General features: G+C 32.9%; 1 protein-coding gene across 1 annotated transcript; it reads right to left on the bottom strand.

Annotated features, from left to right (window-relative positions):
- Positions 1 to 11,885: 11,885 nt before the first annotated feature.
- On the bottom strand, positions 11,886 to 20,038 carry LOC139504030 (synaptogenesis protein syg-2-like). The gene is made up of 8 exons (XM_071294085.1): positions 19,987 to 20,038; positions 19,296 to 19,595; positions 18,300 to 18,611; positions 17,186 to 17,449; positions 16,273 to 16,578; positions 15,359 to 15,697; positions 14,484 to 14,774; positions 11,886 to 12,657 (listed from the first exon to the last, which is right to left on the bottom strand). The coding sequence occupies exons 2-8, from the start codon at positions 19,546 to 19,548 to the stop codon at positions 12,161 to 12,163; spliced, it is 2,262 nt and encodes a 753-aa protein (XP_071150186.1). The 5' UTR covers positions 19,549 to 19,595; positions 19,987 to 20,038; the 3' UTR covers positions 11,886 to 12,160.
- Between the last annotated feature and the right edge of the window lie 2,370 nt (positions 20,039 to 22,408).

The raw sequence follows: 22,408 nt of genomic DNA, 5'->3' as shown, positions 1-22,408 counted from the left end.
GGCAGGTTACACAAAAAGTCTTTCTCCTTCCATCGGTAATTATATTTTAAAAAAGAGGCCTTCAACAGCCCGTTCCGACGATGATTAGAGACAGTGATCAAGTTGAATCTGATGTAAACTTTTTATTTATTTTTCCGTTCCGTTCCGTTCCGCAAAGTACCAATTGCTCTGAGGAATTGGTATTTAACGGAAAAAACGGAAACAGACATCTTTAATGTAATTAAAGCAGTATGATAAAAAAAAAATTGTCTGACACCTCTTTTTGCATGAGTGGTATGTGTTTTAGATAGCATTTTCGACTTGATCAATAATAAAAAATTTAACACAAAGGCAGGTTACACAAAAAGTCTTTCTCCTTCCATCGGTAATTATATTTTAAAAAAGAGGCCTTCAACAGCCCGTTCCGACGATGATTAGAGACAGTGATCAAGTTGAATCTGATGTAAACTTTTTAATTTATTTTTCCGTTCCGTTCCGTTCCGCAAAGTACCAATTGCTCTGAGGAATTGGTATTTAACGGAAAAAACGGAAACAGACATCTTTAATGTAATTAAAACAGTATGATAAAAAAAAATTGTCTGACACCTCTTTTTGCATGAGTGGTATGTGTTTTAGATAGCATTTTCGACTTGATCAATAATAAAAAATTTAACACAAAGGCAGGTTACACAAAAAGTCTTTCTCCTTCCATCGGTAATTATATTTTAAAAAAGAGGCCTTCAACAGCCCGTTCCGACGATGATTAGAGACAGTGATCAAGTTGGATCTGATGTAAACTTTTTAATTTATTTTTCCGTTCCGTTCCGTTCCGCAAAGTACCAATTCCTCCGAGCAATTGGTATTTAAGGGAAAAAACGGAAACAGACATCTTTAATGTAATTAAAGCAGTATGATAAAAAAAATTGTCTGACACCTCTTTTTGCATGAGTGGTATGTGTTTTAGATAGCATTTTCGACTTGATCAATAATAAAAAATTTAACACAAAGGCAGGTTACACAAAAAGTCTTTCTCCTTCCATCGGTAATTATATTTTAAAAAAGAGGCCTTCAACAGCCCGTTCCGACGATGATTAGAGACAGTGATCAAGTTGAATCTGATGTAAACTTTTTAATTTATTTTTCCGTTCCGTTCCGTTCCGCAAAGTACCAATTGCTCTGAGGAATTGGTATTTAACGGAAAAAACGGAAACAGACATCTTTAATGTAATTAAAGCAGTATGATAAAAAAAATTGTCTGACACCTCTTTTTGCATGAGTGGTATGTGTTTTAGATAGCATTTTCGACTTGATCAATAATAAAAAAATTAACACAAAGGCAGGTTACACAAAAAGTCTTTCTCCTTCCATCGGTAATTATATTTTAAAAAAGAGGCCTTCAACAGCCCGTTCCGACGATGATTAGAGACAGTGATCAAGTTGAATCTGATGTAAACTTTTTATTTATTTTTCCGTTCCGTTCCGTTCCGCAAAGTACCAATTGCTCTGAGGAATTGGTATTTAACGGAAAAAACGGAAACAGACATCTTTAATGTAATTAAAGCAGTATGATAAAAAAAAAATTGTCTGACACCTCTTTTTGCATGAGTGGTATGTGTTTTAGATAGCATTTTCGACTTGATCAATAATAAAAAATTTAACACAAAGGCAGGTTACACAAAAAGTCTTTCTCCTTCCATCGGTAATTATATTTTAAAAAAGAGGCCTTCAACAGCCCGTTCCGACGATGATTAGAGACAGTGATCAAGTTGAATCTGATTTAAACTTTTTAATTTATTTTTCCGTTCCGTTCCGTTCCGCAAAGTACCAATTGCTCTGAGGAATTGGTATTTAACGGAAAAAACGGAAACAGACATCTTTAATGTAATTAAAACAGTATGATAAAAAAAAATTGTCTGACACCTCTTTTTGCATGAGTGGTATGTGTTTTAGATAGCATTTTCGACTTGATCAATAATAAAAAATTTAACACAAAGGCAGGTTACACAAAAAGTCTTTCTCCTTCCATCGGTAATTATATTTTAAAAAAGAGGCCTTCAACAGCCCGTTCCGACGATGATTAGAGACAGTGATCAAGTTGAATCTGATGTAAACTTTTTAATTTATTTTTCCGTTCCGTTCCGTTCCGCAAAGTACCAATTGCTCTGAGGAATTGGTATTTAACGGAAAAAACGGAAACAGACATCTTTAATGTAATTAAAACAGTATGATAAAAAAAAATTGTCTGACACCTCTTTTTGCATGAGTGGTATGTGTTTTAGATAGCATTTTCGACTTGATCAATAATAAAAAATTTAACACAAAGGCAGGTTACACAAAAAGTCTTTCTCCTTCCATCGGTAATTATATTTTAAAAAAGAGGCCTTCAACAGCCCGTTCCGACGATGATTAGAGACAGTGATCAAGTTGAATCTGATGTAAACTTTTTATTTATTTTTCCGTTCCGTTCCGTTCCGCAAAGTACCAATTGCTCTGAGGAATTGGTATTTAACGGAAAAAACGGAAACAGACATCTTTAATGTAATTAAAGCAGTATGATAAAAAAAAAATTGTCTGACACCTCTTTTTGCATGAGTGGTATGTGTTTTAGATAGCATTTTCGACTTGATCAATAATAAAAAATTTAACACAAAGGCAGGTTACACAAAAAGTCTTTCTCCTTCCATCGGTAATTATATTTTAAAAAAGAGGCCTTCAACAGCCCGTTCCGACGATGATTAGAGACAGTGATCAAGTTGAATCTGATGTAAACTTTTTAATTTATTTTTCCGTTCCGTTCCGTTCCGCAAAGTACCAATTGCTCTGAGGAATTGGTATTTAACGGAAAAAACGGAAACAGACATCTTTAATGTAATTAAAACAGTATGATAAAAAAAAATTGTCTGACACCTCTTTTTGCATGAGTGGTATGTGTTTTAGATAGCATTTTCGACTTGATCAATAATAAAAAATTTAACACAAAGGCAGGTTACACAAAAAGTCTTTCTCCTTCCATCGGTAATTATATTTTAAAAAAGAGGCCTTCAACAGCCCGTTCCGACGATGATTAGAGACAGTGATCAAGTTGGATCTGATGTAAACTTTTTAATTTATTTTTCCGTTCCGTTCCGTTCCGCAAAGTACCAATTCCTCCGAGCAATTGGTATTTAACGGAAAAAACGGAAACAGACATCTTTAATGTAATTAAAGCAGTATGATAAAAAAAATTGTCTGACACCTCTTTTTGCATGAGTGGTATGTGTTTTAGATAGCATTTTCGACTTGATCAATAATAAAAAATTTAACACAAAGGCAGGTTACACAAAAAGTCTTTCTCCTTCCATCGTAAAATTAAACTCTGAAATGGACTTAGAACCATTAGAAAATTTTGTTTGATTAATTTTTGACAGATTTCATTAATTTTCTTCAAGGCATTTTTTTGCCATGTTATCATGTGAATACCCGGACTTCTAATATTGTTTTCACAAAAATAACTATGAACTTAGTATCGTCATTCAAGTTTTTTAGATGAAAATAACAAATCTTCCAACAAAATGACTAAAATGTATAAAACCAATGCATGAATATCGCCCAGCAAACATCCATGTAATCTATATTTATTGTAGCATGCTAACATAAGAAATCAGAGCTATTTAAAACGTTTCTCTTGTTAAAATGTTTCTTAGGAGAGGATCTGTTTTTGCCAAACTTTTAACAATTATTTAAGAGTGCTCAACTAAATAGAAATTTGTATAGTGAAAAAGTCTTCTCTATAATGATAACAATTATCTTTGCTGTTTCTGAACACCTCAAATATATGTACACAACTCTTAACATGGGCGATCTAATATTAAACAGAATTTTAATTTAACTAAACAAGTTGTACTATTACACCATTGCTCTTGAGGGGATAGAGCGCTCACGGCGACTTGAACAGCGCCTCATTATATAGATCAAGATCCGAAATCGGCAGCTTTTAATTATGCGTGTTATATTTGTTTATTGCTTTTTTTTCTAGAAACCGGAAACGCTGTTTTTCTCGCTTTTTATTGGTTTACATTTAGTAGTGAGTGCAAGTAAAGGGGTCTCTTATAACTTACTATATTGGATGTGCTTTGTTCATTGTTGAATGCCATTAGGCATACGATGTTTTATTGGGGTATACATCTTTATTAGTTCGTCTTTTGATAAAAGTTGTCTCATTTGTAATCATACCCATTATGTCTGCTATGTTTATATAGACTACACTGCATTGGCTCTGCGATTCCAGTTTCCTTCTGTCGTCGTCAGGCAAGTATAATATTACATGAACATTCCTTCTGTCATCGTTGATTGAATTTATTTCCAAAAGAAGAATCATGAAATTTATAGTAGGATAAACAAAGAAGATTAACACATAAATTTTTATTTATATTCAAACCAAATTGATCAAAATTTAAATCCCGTGTCTACTCTTAAAAAGTTTGCGTACAAGGATCTGACAACACTCCGTTTTACTTTCTGTCCTGGTAGTTTTTACATCAGCTAATAAAAATTTAAGCTTTCAAATTTTAAAAGTGTGTATTAATCCGACAAATTAAGAGAACCTCAAAAGATCTTTTATTGTTAAAATATATAATGATTTGTAAGTATACTTGAATGACGATACATTTTTTTGATTTTTTGATTTCTTTGGATAGTGAATTCCACACCTTTTGACCACTTAAAGAAAAGCTTGGTTTGTATAATTCTGTATTTGATTTTGGAACAATAAAATTATCTGAAAATGAGAGTCGAGTACTGTATGACTGTTTGCTATTTGTAGTTACAATAAGATTTGACAAGTATTGAGGTACCAATCCATTGTTTTATTCATACATTAATAAGGACTTGTGGTATAATATTCTATTACATGTATTTACTGGAATTATTCCAGATTCTTTAAAAAGTTCAACAGATGGTTTTTGAAAATCGTGTTCATTTAAAATAATTCTAGCTTCCCTTTTTTGTAATTTAAGCAAACTGTCGATTAAAAATGTGTTACAGTTGCCCCATATTGAACAACAGTAGTCAAAATTTGGAAGAATGTATGCATTATAAAATAAAATTCTTGCATTATGATTTAAATATTTCTTGATCCTTTTTAGTAGAGCTAAAGGAAGAATTTACCTTAAAGTTTTTAATAACATATTTGATATGATCAGACCAAGACAGAGTTGCGTCCACAAAAATACCAAGGACTTGTTCACGCTGACTTTCATTAATATATTGATTATTAATGAAGATATTAAAAGGTTCATTACACATGACAGAAAGTTTGTGTTTTGAACATAAACACATTTTCTTTGTTTTGGATACATTGATTAACATTTTGTTTTCATCACACCAATGAGAAATATTTTCTAACACAGTATTTAGTGTCTGGCTATACAACTTTTGTTTTTACCAGTAACAGAAATAGTACTATCATCAGCCAAAAGATCACTGTTATGATTTGGATTACACAAAGGCAAAAAATTAATGAATAATAAGAATAATATGGGACCTTAAACGAACCCTTGAGGTACACCTGTTTTTACTTTTAATACACCTGAAAAAGTATTTGAAATGTATAAAACCTGCTGTCTATCAGTTAGATATGAAGTAAGCCAGTGCAGTGAAGAATAAGAAAATCTGTATTTTTGTAATTTCTGGAGGAGCAGTTTATGATGAAGAACATCAAAAGCTTTATAAAGATCCAGAAATACTGCTCCTACTAATTCGCCTTCAACAATTGCTTTTAACCATTTATCTAACAAAGTTGTCATGGCAGTTTGACAGGAATGGTTCGAACGAAAACCTGATTGCAGGACATACAACAGATTATATGTGTCCGTATAGTTCATTAAATAAGTTTTTACGTGTCTCTCAAGTAATTTAGATACTAATTGTAAAAATGCAATTGGTCTGTAATTAAATACATCATTTTTTAACATTTATTTTCAAAAACTGGTATGACTTTTGCTAGTTTGAATAATGATGGATAAACTGATTTTTTAATGCTTGAATTAAAAATTTGACATAAAGGAACTGAAATAAGATGAGAAGTAATTTTTAAAAACTTTGCACTGATATTATCAAGACTGCTTTTATTACATTACAGATGCCTGTTTCCGTTCGATTCCGTTCAATACCAATTCCTCAGAGCAATTGGTATTTTGCGGAACGGAACGGAAATCAGATCCAACTTGATCACTGTTTCTAATCATCTTCGGAAGGCCCCTTTTTTAATTTATAATTACCAATGGAAGTAGAAAGACCTTTTGTCTAACCTGTCTTTGTGTTATTTTTTATACGTCCGTCAATTTTGACGGGACGTATTATGGTATACAAATGTCCAGTGTCCGTCCGTCCGTCCGTCTGTCCGTCTGTCCGGTGTAAACATGTCGCACCGTAACTTGAGAACGACTCATCCAAATTTCATGAAACTTAACATAGTTGTTTCTTATGATGGTAAAATGATCTGTATACTTTTTTGTGAAAATAAGATTACAACTTTTTGAGTTACGGCACTTTGTAACTAAAACAGGGGTGTGTTTTTTTCACATGTCGCACCGTATCTCAAAAACGATTCTTGATTATGGCTTAAAACTTTAAATACTTCTTAGTTATATTAATCTTAATATCTGTATACTTTTTGGTGATGATTCAAAATTTCATTTTTGAGTTATTGAGTATTAAATGTAAAAAAAAAGGGGGGGGGGGGTTTACATGTCGCACCATATCTCAAAAACGATTTATGATTATTGCTTAAAACTTTTCGAGTTATTGAGTTTTTTGTAAAAAAAGAGGTTTTTTTTCACATGTTGCGCTGTATCTCTATTGCTTAAAACTTAACAGGCTAATGTTGCGTCGGGTTTCCAAATACATCTTGTACAATCTTCCTATTGAGCGGGAATAAGGAATGAGTCAAGATATACTAAGCATGACATCCTGTACAACCCTGTGTTATTCAAAAAAGATTTATGTTTTTTCACAAGACGACGGGCGTATCATGCGCTCATGGCGCAGCTGTTTACTTAAATATTGATCAAGTCGAAATGCTATCTAAAACACTTACCACTCATTCAAAAAAGAAGGGTCTGACTTGTTTTTATCATACTGCTTTAATTACATTAAAGATGTCTGTTTCCGTTTTTTCCGTTAAATACCAATTCCTAAGAGCAATTGGTACTTCGCGGAACGCAACGGAACGGAAAAATAAATTAAAAAGTTTAAATTAGATTCAACTTGATCACTGTCTCTAATCATCGTCGGAACGGGCTGTTGAAGGCCTCTTTTTTAAAATATAATTACCGATGGAAGGAGAAAGACTTTTTGTGTAACCTGCCTTTGTGTTAAATTTTTTATTATTGATCTGGTCGGGAATGCTATCTTAAACACATACCACTCATGCAAAAAGAGGTGTCAGACAATTTTTTTTATCATACTGCTTTAATTACATTAAAGATGTCTGTTTCCGTTTTTTCCGTTAAATACTAATTGCTCTGAGGAATTGGTACTTTGCGGAACGGAACGGAACGGAAAAATAAATTAAAAAGTTTACATCAGATTCAACTTGATCACTGTCTCTAATCATCGTCGGAACGGGCTGTTGAAGGCCTCTTTTTTAAAATATAATTACCGATGGAAGGAGAAAGACTTTTTGTGTAACCTGCCTTTGTGTTAAATTTTTTATTATTGATCAAGTCGAAAATGCTATCTAAAACACATACCACTCATGCAAAAAGAGGTGTCAGACAATTTTTTTTTATCATACTGTTTTAATTACATTAAAGATGTCTGTTTCCGTTTTTTCCGTTAAATACCAATTCCTCAGAGCAATTGGTACTTTGCGGAACGGAACGGAACGGAAAAATAAATTAAAAAGTTTAAATCAGATTCAACTTGATCACTGTCTCTAATCAAGGACGACGTGAGGTCAGTCTAGATATCATAATGCATGACTTGCAAATGCGTTAATTTCATGATAATTTATCAGGACAATCCGACATATTCATCTACAGAATATTTCCCGATGTTATACATTATTACACATTTCACCTGTGAAGATGAGATTAAGTATACATTTGTGTTATTTGTATATGGAAACCGTAAAACACAGAAATTTTAAAGTTTGTTTTGTTTTAAAGATTTTTCGAAATTTTGATAAATGCCCCCTTTGGATACCTTAAATGAAATTCCGTTCCGTTCCGTTCCGTAAAGTACCAATAGCCCAGTTTCGTAGGGGACAAAAGTCCCCTACGAAACAGTACACAAATTATGAAAATAATATCATTTTAAAGAGTATTTAAGATTGCACTTTTTGTTTACAAACAGGTCTATAATAGAGGTATTCAAAATAATTCTTGAAAATAAATTTTAGACTAGTTGATTTTCCATTTTTTTTAGGTCTGAAAGGAACGCTTTTATTGAAAAACGCCATAAACTTAAGTTATCAAATATTGTAACACCTTTATATAGAATTTTTATTTTCTTGATATATACATTTATTTTTTACACTATGTTTCAATATCACCAAGAGCGCAACGTTACATTTAAACAAGTGCTTATAAAGTCTGATTAAAAGTGAAAGGCGACACAAATCACTACAGTGTCATTGATTGATTGGTTGATTTATAATAAAATTGATTGGTGATTGGTTCAGACCTCATCAGCACAAAGAAGTCGTGTCAAAAAGGGGTTTTGAAAATTTACAAAAGAATTAAGAGCAGCGAATATTAACAGCAATATTTGCGTCTTAACATTTGAGGAAGTAATGTGATGCATGTGTTACTCTTCATCTTTTATATTAGCTTTGGATTTCAAATATTTTGGCCACGAGCATCACTCAAAGACATGTATAGTCGAAATGCGCATCTGGTGTAGGAAAATTGGTACCGTTATTGTTATTACTGGCCTTTCACTAGACCTTTGTACGTATAAACTGAATAAAAAGAAACTGTGAGATTGATACTTCGTGTCCTTTGTCTATGAGAATTTTGTTTTGTGCTGGATGCCAATCTAATGAATCAAGCCATTTGAAATTAATATTTATAGTTTTTTCTTATATTATGCTGCTACATCGCTTCACCGGTTAGAGGGTTAAGCACCTACACATGTGTGTAACCGTAAAATGTACCACATTCTATTTGACCTTTCCAAGTCAGGAGACTTGAAGTCTGTAGTTGTTGTTTATTGCCATCAGTAATATTATGATAACTTAATGTTAAATGGATTTTTTTTATATAAATCTCTCCGTCATGTCGGATGCTTTTTTTTTCAAACGAATCAGTTAACGTGAGTTATTCTAGGTTCTCTGACAGCTCAACTAGATGTTACGCACGTTTTTGCGTCAATACCGTGAAACCAACCAGTCCACGCCAATGAACTGCTTTTCTATAAAATCAAAACAGTTAAGCTATATAAAATTTATCTCCATAGACTAGACAGATAATTACTATTCCAAAAAAAAAAAAAAAAAAAAAAAATTTTATCATATAAAGTCAAAAATGAGGACAAACATGTTGACAAAACGTCAAAAACATGAGTGGCAGACGTAACATACTATAGGCATAATAATTTTACAGGGGTGTTTGTGCTCTTGGAAACAGTTTAAAATTCTCGATAATTCGCATAAATGATATGTTTCATATCATACATGATTACAATATTACTAAATATATGCGTTGATGAACATGTAACTGTCAAAGCTATTTTTTGATAAAAATAAATTGTCTCCACCATGGTCAGATTTAGGAAAATGGTAATTTATTAGAATTTATAGATTTTTAAAATATAAAATTATATAAAATTTCGTTTTCATAAATTATGCTCACAAAAGAAATAAGATAGGACATATTAATACGGAATGTTTGCAGCACTCACAACACCAATAAAAATGCAACGGAATCTGGCAAATGTCTTGGCAAGAATGTCAAATGTCGAATTTCGCCGCTTTTTACAAGTAAATTGTTGTTCGCGAAATCATTAATTAAAAATTTCGATTTGTTGCATTAAAAATAGTGCTTTTTCGTAATTGTACTTTAACTCTAAAAAAATACTTGCACATTTTTTGATAATTTGCGTAACAAAAATGACTTCGAACACAAGTTTGTCCAGTTTTTCTGACGTTTTCAACCTTGTATATGCTGGACGCTATTTTTGACGTTTGTGCTTTGTGTTTTGGTGTTAGATGCAACATTATGTACCCGCGGTTGTAACATATCGGACAAACTTCCATCGTATCAATAAGACCACAAAGTATATAAAAAAAAAATCGATGAATGGGGTTGTTCGTTTAGATGAAGTTCTAAAATTGTGAAAAGGCTATAATGAAAATGAAATTGTTGTGCTTGAAGAGTGGCGATATATACCTCTCCATATCATACAAAGCTTATTATCGAAACATATAATATGGGATGAATATTATTATTTTTTCTGACAATTGTCAAAATGATTGTTGCATTTCTTAATTTTATTGTTCCATTATTTAAAAAAAAAAGTAAAGTATACTTTATAAGTAACTTGTAATTCCCAACAATCTTTTTCTTTATTTAAGCAAATTGGATATACAAAAAAATGTATTCTTCCTTAACAGTTTTAATGGGGAAACATTGCATTTAATTACTTTCTATGTTATTTGGTTTCTGGTAGAGAGTTGGTTGATTGGCACTCATACCATAACTTCTTATTGTATATAGACTTTTATCTTACCAAAATACATAAATAATGTCATTACTTCCAGTGGGAAATATGTCATGCATATTCAGTGCAACCAAACATGCATTTAGAAGTATCCATAATTGATGTGCAAACAAAAAAAAATAATAAAAAAATGGCAACAATGTAGAAATATCCTCAAAATCGTCGTGAGACGTCAAATTACCCCTCTTTTTCGAAATCGTTTTGTTCCCAATCGACCTTTAAAAGAGGTTTATTAGCAAACTTGAAAAGCGACTTCAAGATAAATGATTTTTTTGTGATACATGTATTATTAACTTTTCAGTCGACAACTCTCACTGCTATAAGCTGACTTTCATACAATTATTCAATGACAATGTATAATTTTGCTAGAAAAATAATGACTAACTGTCAAGTATCCTAAGACTATGTATCACATTTGAGACTGTGTATATTTCCTCTTGTATGAAAAGGCGGAAATTACAAAAATTAGGAATCATTGTTTCTAGGCAATTGTCTAGTTAATCTGCTGCAGAAGTAGCCGGACGGTAAGAAATAGGTTAGTTTCGACGAGTGAAAAGTAAAATCTAAATTACAAGATTGAAAACAAAACTTTACGACAAAAGAGATGATTTCAGCTTTCCAATTGTGAACTTTCCATTTCTAAGTAGCAACATTCCAGCAGCACCTGCATACGGGGTATATATCTCCCAATTGATACGATATTCCCGTGCTTGCATTTCCTATCATGATTTTCATGATAGAGGGTTACTGCTCACAAGGAAGCTATTAAACCAAGAGTTCCAAATGGTGAAGTTGAAATCATCCCTTCGTAAATTTTACGGACGCCATCACGAGTTGGTTGACCGTTATGGAATAACCGTTTCACAAATGATATCGGATATGTTCCTTACGTCGTAACTACAATCCCCTTCCCTTTCATGAATGTGACCTACCGAATTAGACTATTTACCGGATTTGTAATCACATAAGCAACACGACGGGTGCCACATGTGGAGCAGGATCTACTTACCCTTCCGGAGCACCTGAGATCACCCCTAGTTTTTGGAGGGGTTCGTGTTGTTTATTCTTTAGTTTTCTATGTTGTGTCATGTGTACTATTGTTTTTCTGTTTGTCTTTTTCATTTTTGGCCATGGCGTTGTCAGTTTGTTTTGGATTTATGAGTTTGACTGCCCCTTTGGTATCTTTCGTCCCTCTTCTTTTACTAAACTCAGAGGAAAATCCAAACGGAAAATCCATAACCACATGGCAAAATCAAACGACAAACACATAAAAACGAATCGACAAGAACTGTCATATTCCTGACTTGGTACAGGCATTTTCAAATGTAGAAAATGGTGGATTAAACCTGGTTTTATAGCGCCAAACCTCTCACCTTGATGACAGTCTCATCAAATTCCGTTATATTTACAATGATGCCCGTGATATTTACAGTGATCCCGCGTTCTGTTTTCAGATTTCAAACAATTCTGATTTTTTTCTTTAAATATCTTCATATTGGTCGACTCGGTTTAGGCTGTCATATTGACTCATGTGTTCAGATTGAGACGTGTCATTTCTAATGGAAATTGACACATACCGCCGTGCATATATGTCTTTCGGATTCGTAGTATTTCCACTAATTCCACTGGTTAGAGATATGTGGTCTTTACTGTCTGTATCCGTACTTGATGATGAGACGTTGTCTAATGACCGTCTGTCTTGATCACCTCCAAGAACGTGTTCCTGGACCTTTTGGCCATGCAGTGTGTTTCCAGTTTGGTTTATACTTAGTTCTCTCATCCCGTTTGGTTCTATTTCAACATAATGATTATCTTCTTCGTGTTCCAATGGTGAATCTACTCTATTCTTTGGCTTGACCATTCGTTTCCACAATACAATTACTGATACCACAAGAATGATCATGAATAAAATGATAGAAGTAGAAACGGCGACTGGTATTGTTGAGAATATTGCTAAAGAGCTTTTCAGCTTTTCATCTGAAAAAAATTAATTAAACCATTAATGAACAAAAATTATATGACTAAATGTACATCAATTTAAACACCTGACAGTATTAAATTAAAATAAACTAGCTAAACTGGACTTGCATAGTTTTGTTTGATTTACAATTCATATTATCATCGATTTGTCTTGATCTCCAATTTCTAAGAAGGTATGGATTGGGTTCCCCATTTCTATATTCTCTAATAATATTTTGGCCATTTTCCTATTCTTAATTTGTTTATCGATATTCTAAACTTTTTGGGTGTATTTTTCTTTTAGTTTGTATATTAGTTGGCCTAGGTCTGTGCCTTATATATATCTTCTGTAAACCCATCTAGGCACTCTCATAAAATGTTATTGGATTTTTGAGAGTTCTTCTTGAGTTTTCACCATTTACACACACACACGAAAACACATAGAAAACGACACCTTGTGCGTTAAACACAGTAGAACATATGACATGTCTTCGGTTGTTGTCTGGATAATTAGGTTTTGGTGGCCGATACTTCATTGTTTCTGTTTAATTCATCCCTGTTCCGAGTCAGTAGCTTGTATGCCAGCGGATGCTTTTTGTTGCTGTCTACCATTTTTGCTTTTTTTGGTTACATCAGACGATTTTTTTCTCGCTTTAGCTGGTTTACATTTTGTCACGTTGAGGTCATTATAGTTAGTATACGGTATAGTTTTTGCATCTCTTTGAATGCCTTCATATGATCTATAGCTGCCCCTATATATAAAATTAAGAATGGAAATGGGGAATGTGCCAAAGAGACAACAACCCGACCATAGAGCAGACAACAGCAGAAGGTCACCAACAGGTCTTCAATGCAACGAGAAACTCTCGCACCCGGAGGTGTCCTTCATCTGGCCCCTAAACAAATATATACTGGTTCAGTGATAATGAACACCATACTAAACTCCAAATTGTACACAAGAAACTAAAAGTTAAAATAATACAAGACTAACAAAGGCCAGAGGCTCCTGACTTGGGACAGGCGCAAAAATGCGGCGGGGTTAAACATGTTTGTGAGATCTCAACCCTCCCCCTATACCTCTAGCCAATGCAGAAAAGTAAACGCATAACAATACGTACATTAAAATTCAGTTCAAGAGAAGTCCGAGTCTGATGTCAGAAGATGTAATCAAAGAAAATAAACAAAATGACAATAATACATAAATAACATCAGACTACTAGCAGTTAACTGACATGCCAGCTCCGGACCTCAATTAAACTGATTGAAAAATTATGTCTTCATCATATGAATATCAGGTACAATCCTCCCCGTGAGGGGTTTAGTATCATACCATCATAACATATATGAGAAGAACATAACCCGTGTCATGCCAACAACTGGTTTATTAATAATAAATGTGTTTAGTTCCGATGCAAAGGCCCTATAAGTGAACTAATATTAACGCCAAAATATGCAATCTTTAATGACCTGACAACAGTATCGTAACTATATCCCTTCTTAATAAGTCTATTTAAAGGTTTAGTTAGTTTCTGAGGTGAATACTGACATTTTTGTGCTTTATAAAGAATATTTCCATAAAATATTGGATGGGAAATACCTGAACGTATAAGAAGTCTGCATGTTGAGCTATATTTACGAATGATGTCCTTATACCGATAATGTACATCATGTTGGATAGTTTTGTCAGTGATAATCATACCATAATTATATTCCTATATTTATTGCTGTGTTATTGATATTGACGCAAAATCGTATTTTTTTTATTATTAATAAATGATTCCGTTTATTGTATTTTTGACAATCGTGAAATAAATTGAAAAATAACAATAAAGATGTACACTTACTGCCTACGATAATTGACTTTTCTTTCGTACTGTTGCTTCGGCCTAGTCTGTTTTGAGCGAACATTCGGAAGTTATATGTAGTCTTCGTTTGGAGTCTTTCTATTGTCCAAGATAACATATCACCTTCTGTCATGTTCAGTGACTGAACAACTGTCCATTTCTTTGAATTACTTTCTCGAAACTCGATGAAAAACGTCTGTTTTAGCCCACCATCGAAGTTACGTATCCAATCTACCAGAACATTGCCTTCCTTTGTTGACAATGTTAAATTCATTGGAATTCTAGGGACACCTGGTGGAACAATATGCAAAGTTATGGAGGAATATGTTTTACAAATTATCAAAAACGAACCTTTCAATTTATTTTACACGTATAATGAATTTACACTTTAAAAACAAACAATTTTCGTTTGTCCGAAGCGCTTTTGTTGATTGACCTTCGCGCAACAGGAGCATTCATACTAAGAACCGTTGACTCGACCTTTGCACATCTGATCAGCTGGAGTTTCGGTGGAGTTCTTTTAAACTATTTCATTTCATTTCTGAGAGTTGTCACGTTGGCACATTTATCATGTCTTGTTGTTTTTATATGAACAGTGACGAGGTCTAAATAATGACTTAATTAATTATGTCCATTTCGTCACGCATACGCGGTTCTTAATAAAGTCGAAATCGGAAGGGACATGTATCGGAAGTCACATGTATTTTATTCCCTATACAATTTACATACAACATTTAATACGGTATTAGGAGGTGACCGTTGTTCATGTCGACTCGCAGTTTATTAGTATAATAAAACTTATCATTTTTTCTCTCTCATAAAGGTTGAGGATACAAATTAATTATATATTATAGCTAAAATGTAAACTAACTTACTTGCACGAAAAAGTGATATATCGTAATGGTTTTGTCCGAATTCGTTTTGTAAATTCAGTGTATATTTTTGAATCATCTCCGGTCTCAGTTTTGCTATTTTCACCGTCATTCTGTAACCTTTGACTCGTACATTTGAATTATAGAAAGTATCATTTACAAAAGTATGTTCTTCAATAATGTTGAAATTGGACTTATCGCTTATGAGTTGTTCGCCATTTTGTTTATGCATGAAAATATCTGAATATTTTGGATTACTGAAAATGTTGATTATCATCTCAACGGATTCTTTTATTACTCCATAGGAGAATCGTCTGTTGTCCTCGACGAACATGGGTTTACCTGAAAAATCAATTGTTTCCAAAATTAAAACTATAAAAACAAAAGTTGCGGGTTTGACCTTGGGGATATAAAAAAAACAGAATCAGTAATATTAAAGCTTTGAAAGAAATCGTTAATAAAACCTTTTACTTTTACTAGTGTAAAACCGTACTTCAGCGCGGTTGAAAAACCCCTCACTGGTACATGTATATGAATAAATGATGGGGTAAATTGCACTCCAACTGCTTGGCTCCTCCGCAATTTTTATTATGATTAACAGTATATAAACTCGAATGGGACTTCTAGATTAAAATAGCTTTTTGATTGATGCCTTTAGAAGTTTGCCCCCTCACAGCTCTTCCGTTAATTCATACAATACTGCCACTGGATATATGCTATTCTTATTATAACGTTTATTCGAACTGAGGCAGTTTACTATGTCATTTGGTTTCTGGTGTAGATGTGAGATGCAACATTACTGAAGTTTCATAAGAGGAGTTGATCTCAATAATTTAGGAGCAGAAGTTTTAGATCTCTTTTCTATATTACTGTTTATTATAGTTTGAGAAATCTTTCTGTCCGACTGATAGTCATACCTGAAATACTTAAATACACAGAAGCTGCTCTGCTGCTGTTCCCACTTACACCTGGTATCCCATTACTAACTGTACACACGTAAACCCCATTATCATAGTACTGACTGTTGAAATCTTTGCTTTTTGGAAGTAGGAGAATGCCGTCTTCAGATCCATCCAGAAACCGAATATGGTCGCCATATTCAGATTTATGTTGCCACTGAACAAATGTGTAGTTTGCAGGAACTCCTTTCGGTAAGCATACAAGCTTCCTTGATTTTGCGTTAACAGTGTAATTTTCATAGACAATGGTGACATCTGGTGCATCTACAAATATAAAAGACGAAAGTATATACAATTAGTTTCTAATCCAAATCAATAATTTAATTATATAGCATAATTTATATGCATAGGCATAATATACAGATCTAGAGTAAATATAACTTTAATAGCATACTATAACATATGCTACATAATGTAATATCTTTTTTTAAAGTAGAATCATAAAACATTTTTTAAAACAACTAAAGCATAATAATTACTCTGTTGCCGCCAAACCCGATTTAATTTCTATTTATTTTAAAAATGTCTCATAATTTTAATATATAATGATAGGAATCCATCTTAATGCAAAAGAATATCAATATATCTGTTAACCTATTGCTGGTAGGAAAACATCTCTTTTGAAAGTTTGTTACTTTTCGAAAAAGAAAATCTACTTTGCAGACCAGCATTCATCATTCATTACGTATGTGAATTTTCAAAAATCTATTCATGTATTATACATGCACATGTATACATACCTACAATTGCACAACATGCATAAGGTCGATTTCTATCCGACCTAGCTCATATGAAAACTTCACAATAAAAAATTGCTTTTTCGAATCTTACAGTATTTCTTCGAAAAAAAAACCCATTTGAAACCACTTACACATAACGATAACACTGGCCTCCACCATAGTTGAGCCTACCATATTAGTTGCCTTACAGATGTATACACCAGTGTCTCTTCGTGTAATAACAGCTATTTGCAATACTCGACCGTCTCCGTACTTTCTGGTCTCGCCATTATTTTGTATTAGCCATGATACACTTTGTACTTCAGGACTGCTATCTACGTTGCAATAGACGTTGAGTGAATTCCCTTCGATAATGCGTACAGCATTTCCTACGCTCAGTGTTACTTTTGGCTTATCTAAAAAGTGATATGAAAACATCTTACTTAATTATTTCCAAAATGTTCGTCATTTGTAATACCTATATTTTTTATTATTTTTAAAAGTATGTAAAGTAAAATAAACCAAAACACTCGTGTAGAAGTTTTGTGCTTCGTACCTATCTTTTGAGTTAAGCCACGTGCTGTTTATTGTTATGTTGGTGTGTAACATCACTGCCCTGAAGAGGGGAAGGGGTGTGCGCCCACAAAATTGTCAAACTCCGACACACACTTCCCTTTCCCAATTCAGGAGCCTGCAGTACAGTAGAATATGTCTGTCATATTTGTTTTTAAGCCGTTGTTTTTAAATATTTTACTTTTGCAGGGCTTTTCATATCCAACTATAAGGCACGGGATTAACTTGTTGTTGAAAGCTGTATGATTGTTAATACTTGCTTACATTCATTACATTTTAACTATGGTGGATATTTAGCTCGTTGGCAATCGTACCACATCTCTATCTTTTCATATAAAAGTAAACGTTTAATGGAAATTACAAAAGTCAGTTCAGAAATATTAAGTAATAACCTTGGAACAGTTTTAAAAAAAAGTCTGTATGAATATAAAGTTTACCAGGAAATATAAGTTCAATTGTTTGTATGAAAATACCAATTGTTTATTTCCTCAAAAGAAGTGCTTATCGCAAACTTGCACCAGACACGGTGGACGAAGTAATCGGAAGGCGATAGTAAAGTGTATTTTCCCAATTAGTATCAATAAACAAATGGCATTAAAACGTTTTGTCTCTTACATTGTACATGTAGATCATCAGTAAAGTAATCGACTTGATTGGTAAATTGAATACTCCACTTTGTAAAATAGTACTCACATTGTACCAAAATTTCAATAGATTTTGTTAACGGTGTATCTAAGACAGAACTGTTTGTTCGGCAGTTGTATTGCCCAGAGTTTGTATGTGTGGATTTCAACATTAGTCGTGTAGATCCCGGCCCACCACTCTGTATAACGTTGCCTCTGTAGACCCATTCCAGGGTTCCCTCGGGTATACCACTTGATATGTTGCAATATAGTTTTATAGTTTCATTTTCGGTAACAGTAACTTTTGTTGACTCTTCCAAGAAGGTGTTGCTTTTGTTTTTACTTGTATTCACTGCATATATATTTAGGCCTTTCGGAGCTTCTGAAATATAAGAAAAGTATTTTCGTCTTCAAATGAATTTATATTTTGCAATTTGACTAAATACACTTCACTTTTCTATACATTTGAGTGATTTGTGTATGTACAAATACCTAGCTACGTCCAATCATTACGAGGACGCATCGTATAAGAAAATTGTTACGCTCTCTGTGCGTTAAAGGTAAACAACGAAACCATACAATATGGTCCTTACAATGTATGTGGTCTAAACATTCTGCCATTAACATTCAACGTTAAGTAAATAGCAATGAAAAAAGAGTAACACAGTAACACATCCTCTAAGAAGCAAATGTTCTAATAAGGAAAAAAAAACACCATTAGTATTCACCCTTCTCGGTTATCGCTAATTAGCGCCGTCTTAGATACATTCAGATTCAAGATGCAAAAAAAAAAATGACAATACAATGAATGGGGTAATATAATTTCAGTCTGCTACTCTACTAGTATGCAAGCAATCTTAGTATCTAGATTCTTTCATTTTTGCTGCTCAAAGATTTTGGTTCAAGAAGGAACCAGATCATGACCTTTCACTGGGGAAAATGAGATCCATTGTGGTCAATTCCTATAATAAAAAAAAATATGTTGCCTTTATTATGAACCATGATTGACTCTTTTTTCTTGTGTGCCTTCTCTCATAAAGATAGCAAAATAACCATGTGTACATACTTTTTAAAACCAGATTAAATATGATTTGTACAGATGTGTCTTCAATCACCACTGTGCAAACATATTGACCAAAATCTGAATTCATAACATCATTTATTTGTAGGTTGAAGTCTCCAATTGTATGATCTCCTGATATTGAAAAACGGTCTTTGTCTATACCGACACCAAGTTTGGCTCCTTCGGATATTTGTAACATTTCTTTCCGTCGAAACCATGCTATTGTCGATGACGCCAAGTGATGTGGACAGACCATTTCTACCGACGATCCGAGACTGGTGTATACTGTTTGATTGGAGGACACTTCAATGACAAGAAAAATATAAGTTATTATCTTCATTTAAATTAAAATCTAGTCTCACTTCTATTATGCAAATAATTACGATGGTGTAACATTCTTAATGTAACTTGTCAATTTATTTTACAGGGAGCTGTTGTATGTTACACATGCTAGATGAATACATGTACATATAGTGAAGCAATAATTGCCGGTCATTCCAGATCATCTACCGTATGTTGCTTAATCTTCAGTTATCTGTTTTGATAGTGTTAAAAACATGTACATGCTGGCACTAGTCAATAGGTTTAATTTCGCCACATTCTGTATGTGCCTGTCCCAAGTCTAGAACTTGTAATTATGATGTTGTTATCATTATTATAGGTTAATCTTATTTAATTGAAAATAATACTTTACCAAATGCTTCTGACAGTGTATATATGAATAGGCGTATAAGAACTGTATTGGACATCTTCTGAAGTAGAATAAAAGTTATTATTTTCATTGACGTCATATTACTAAACTGTGTTAACCCCTCGATATTTATGTTTTGTGTTTTGTACATGACATTTACAAAAAAAGTAAATGAGATTGCTTGACAATAAGACAACTATCCACCACAGTTTAAATGAAGTGTATGTACGCAAAGCAATCATTGGCAACCGTACAGACTCAACAATGAGAAAATCCATAGTCAGCTATAAAAGACCTCAACATGACAAATTTTAAACTATGCAATTGAGAACTACAACGGCCTAATTTACAACAAAACATTTTTTTCGAAAAATACATATGAGAGATGACAGACATGATCCAACGACAAACCCTGAACAACGGGCACCTGACTGTGAACAGCACATACAGAATGTGGCGGGGTTAAACCTGCTTAACCCTCCCTTAACCTGGGAAGGTGATATTACAGCACTATATAACGGATCGATACAAAGCAGAAAAAAACATATAAGAAAAACACAGACCGGACGTTACAGGGTATTTAAACATCACTCACAACGTGAATACATGTTTTTATTTTGTGAACTGCTGGATGACTTATTTGCATATATCCCACACATCTCCATCCTTTAAAATGAAGAAGTTGTATAAGTAATGCTTATCAGTTTAAGAAAATGCATCATTATTTTTTTTAATTTGAATACAAGTTAAGGATAAAGAGCATTCTTCATACTGTTTAATAATATTTAAAAGTCCCACAGAAGTAAGAATGGTATATAGGAACAAAATTATTAATAAATTACGGTGTAAACATGTAAACAAATTAATTGTACTTAATGTGACTTTTAGAAGTTTGACTCTTTCACATCTCTTTTACTGAGGAATTATTTTTCTCAGAAATCCATATATTATAAATTGATCTACTTACGTTTAGCGGATATCTAACATTTTGCATGTTTGAAATCTATAACGAACAATATATACTAAAATGTAGTTTTATTTCCGATGTATTACTAGCACTTAACAGTATCCATAGAAACAAAAAAGTGACTTAATTGTCTATGTTGAATTAATTCACAATTTTTCAGCTCACCTGTTCCAGAGGACAAAGGGAGTTTTTATAATCATCACTTGACATCCGTCGTCCATCGTCATCTTGTTTCGTTACATCTTAAAAAATAAAATAAAACTTTGAGGAGAAATACGAGTGCTAACTATTAACTTGAAAATCGCAATAAAAACAGATAATATATAAAAGAGCAGACATGTTCAAAATATTGAGATCTACCCACTGTCTTTTTACATCAAAAGTGTCAAATGACTCCATTTTGGAGCACGTGCAATACAATTTCTAGGTCTATTAGATTTTTTATAATATATTAAAAACTATGTTAATCATCGTTTTAATGTGTATAACATGTATAAGAATAAGCTTTTGTGAATCGAATGAGCCAACCAAATGGTTTCCCATTGTTTCAATTTTAATTTTGACATTCTTTTCCTTTAAATAGATGAACACACGCGTTAGCTATGCTCTCTAGTTAAGAGGTTAAATTGAAGGCTACATGAATACATATTCAGTAAGGTCGAATTATCATTTCACTATTTGACATTGATAATTGACTTAAACAAAAAGTCATATTTTTTGCTTGTTTGTCTTATATGCTATAAAACTAGCTTAACTTTAAAAAAGGGTTTACAAATAAGTGTACTGTTGCCAAACTAATTAGTTTATTTTTTCAGAGAGAGAGAGAGAGAGAGAGAGAGAGAGATAGAGATAGAGAGAAAGAGAGAGAGAGAGAGAGAGAGAGAGAGAGAGAGAGAGAGAGAGAGAGAGAGAGAGAGAGAGAGAGAGAGTCATTTAAATAATAAAAAAAAAACATTTACACAAGATATGTTAAAACTGCACCAAAGAACATAATTTTACTCAACCAAAACAATCTAACATGACTTGTATATAAAAGACAGCGATCTTTCCGAGAATTTGACATGCAATTTATTTCAAGAAATGAAGACTTTTCATGACATGTTTCTTATTTTAAATGTATGAAACTCATAGATAGTAAAAGATATAATTGCTTTTATATTACTGTGAGGAAAAATGTATTATAATATATAAAATGTATTATAAATTATATTTCAATTAGTAATTGGTGTGATGTCGATATCAAACAGGTAAGTTTAAAGTTGATATATACGAAGATATAAATATAGCTTTCTATTTTCGTTTTACATTGCACGTATGCACTTTCTTTAATACCGGGTTATTGAAACTCTCCTGAATTATCTCCATAAAAATGTGAAAATTTAGTAGGTCCCGGACAAATTGACCTGTTCCCCTCTCCCATAAAATCCTAATAGATAATTCTAACACGTGTGTGTATCA

Source organism: Mytilus edulis, chromosome 14, assembly GCF_963676685.1.
Source record: "Mytilus edulis chromosome 14, xbMytEdul2.2, whole genome shotgun sequence".
NCBI lineage: Eukaryota > Metazoa > Mollusca > Bivalvia > Mytilida > Mytilidae > Mytilus > Mytilus edulis.
The sequence above is the reverse complement of the archived record's forward strand: the minus strand, read 5'-3'. Positions and strand labels throughout refer to the sequence as shown.

Excerpts from the sequence above, each read along its gene's own strand:
- LOC139504030 (XM_071294085.1), bottom strand. The coding sequence starts at position 19,548 with ATGGTCTGTCCACATCACTTGGCGTCATCGACAATAGCATGGTTTCGA. Across the intron at positions 18,612-19,295 it reads ATTTAATCTGGTTTTAAAAA|AAGCTCCGAAAGGCCTAAAT; the intron begins GTATGTACACAT and ends CTTATATTTCAG. Across the intron at positions 16,579-17,185 it reads GGCCAGTGTTATCGTTATGT|ATGCACCAGATGTCACCATT; the intron begins GTAAGTGGTTTC and ends TTATATTTGTAG.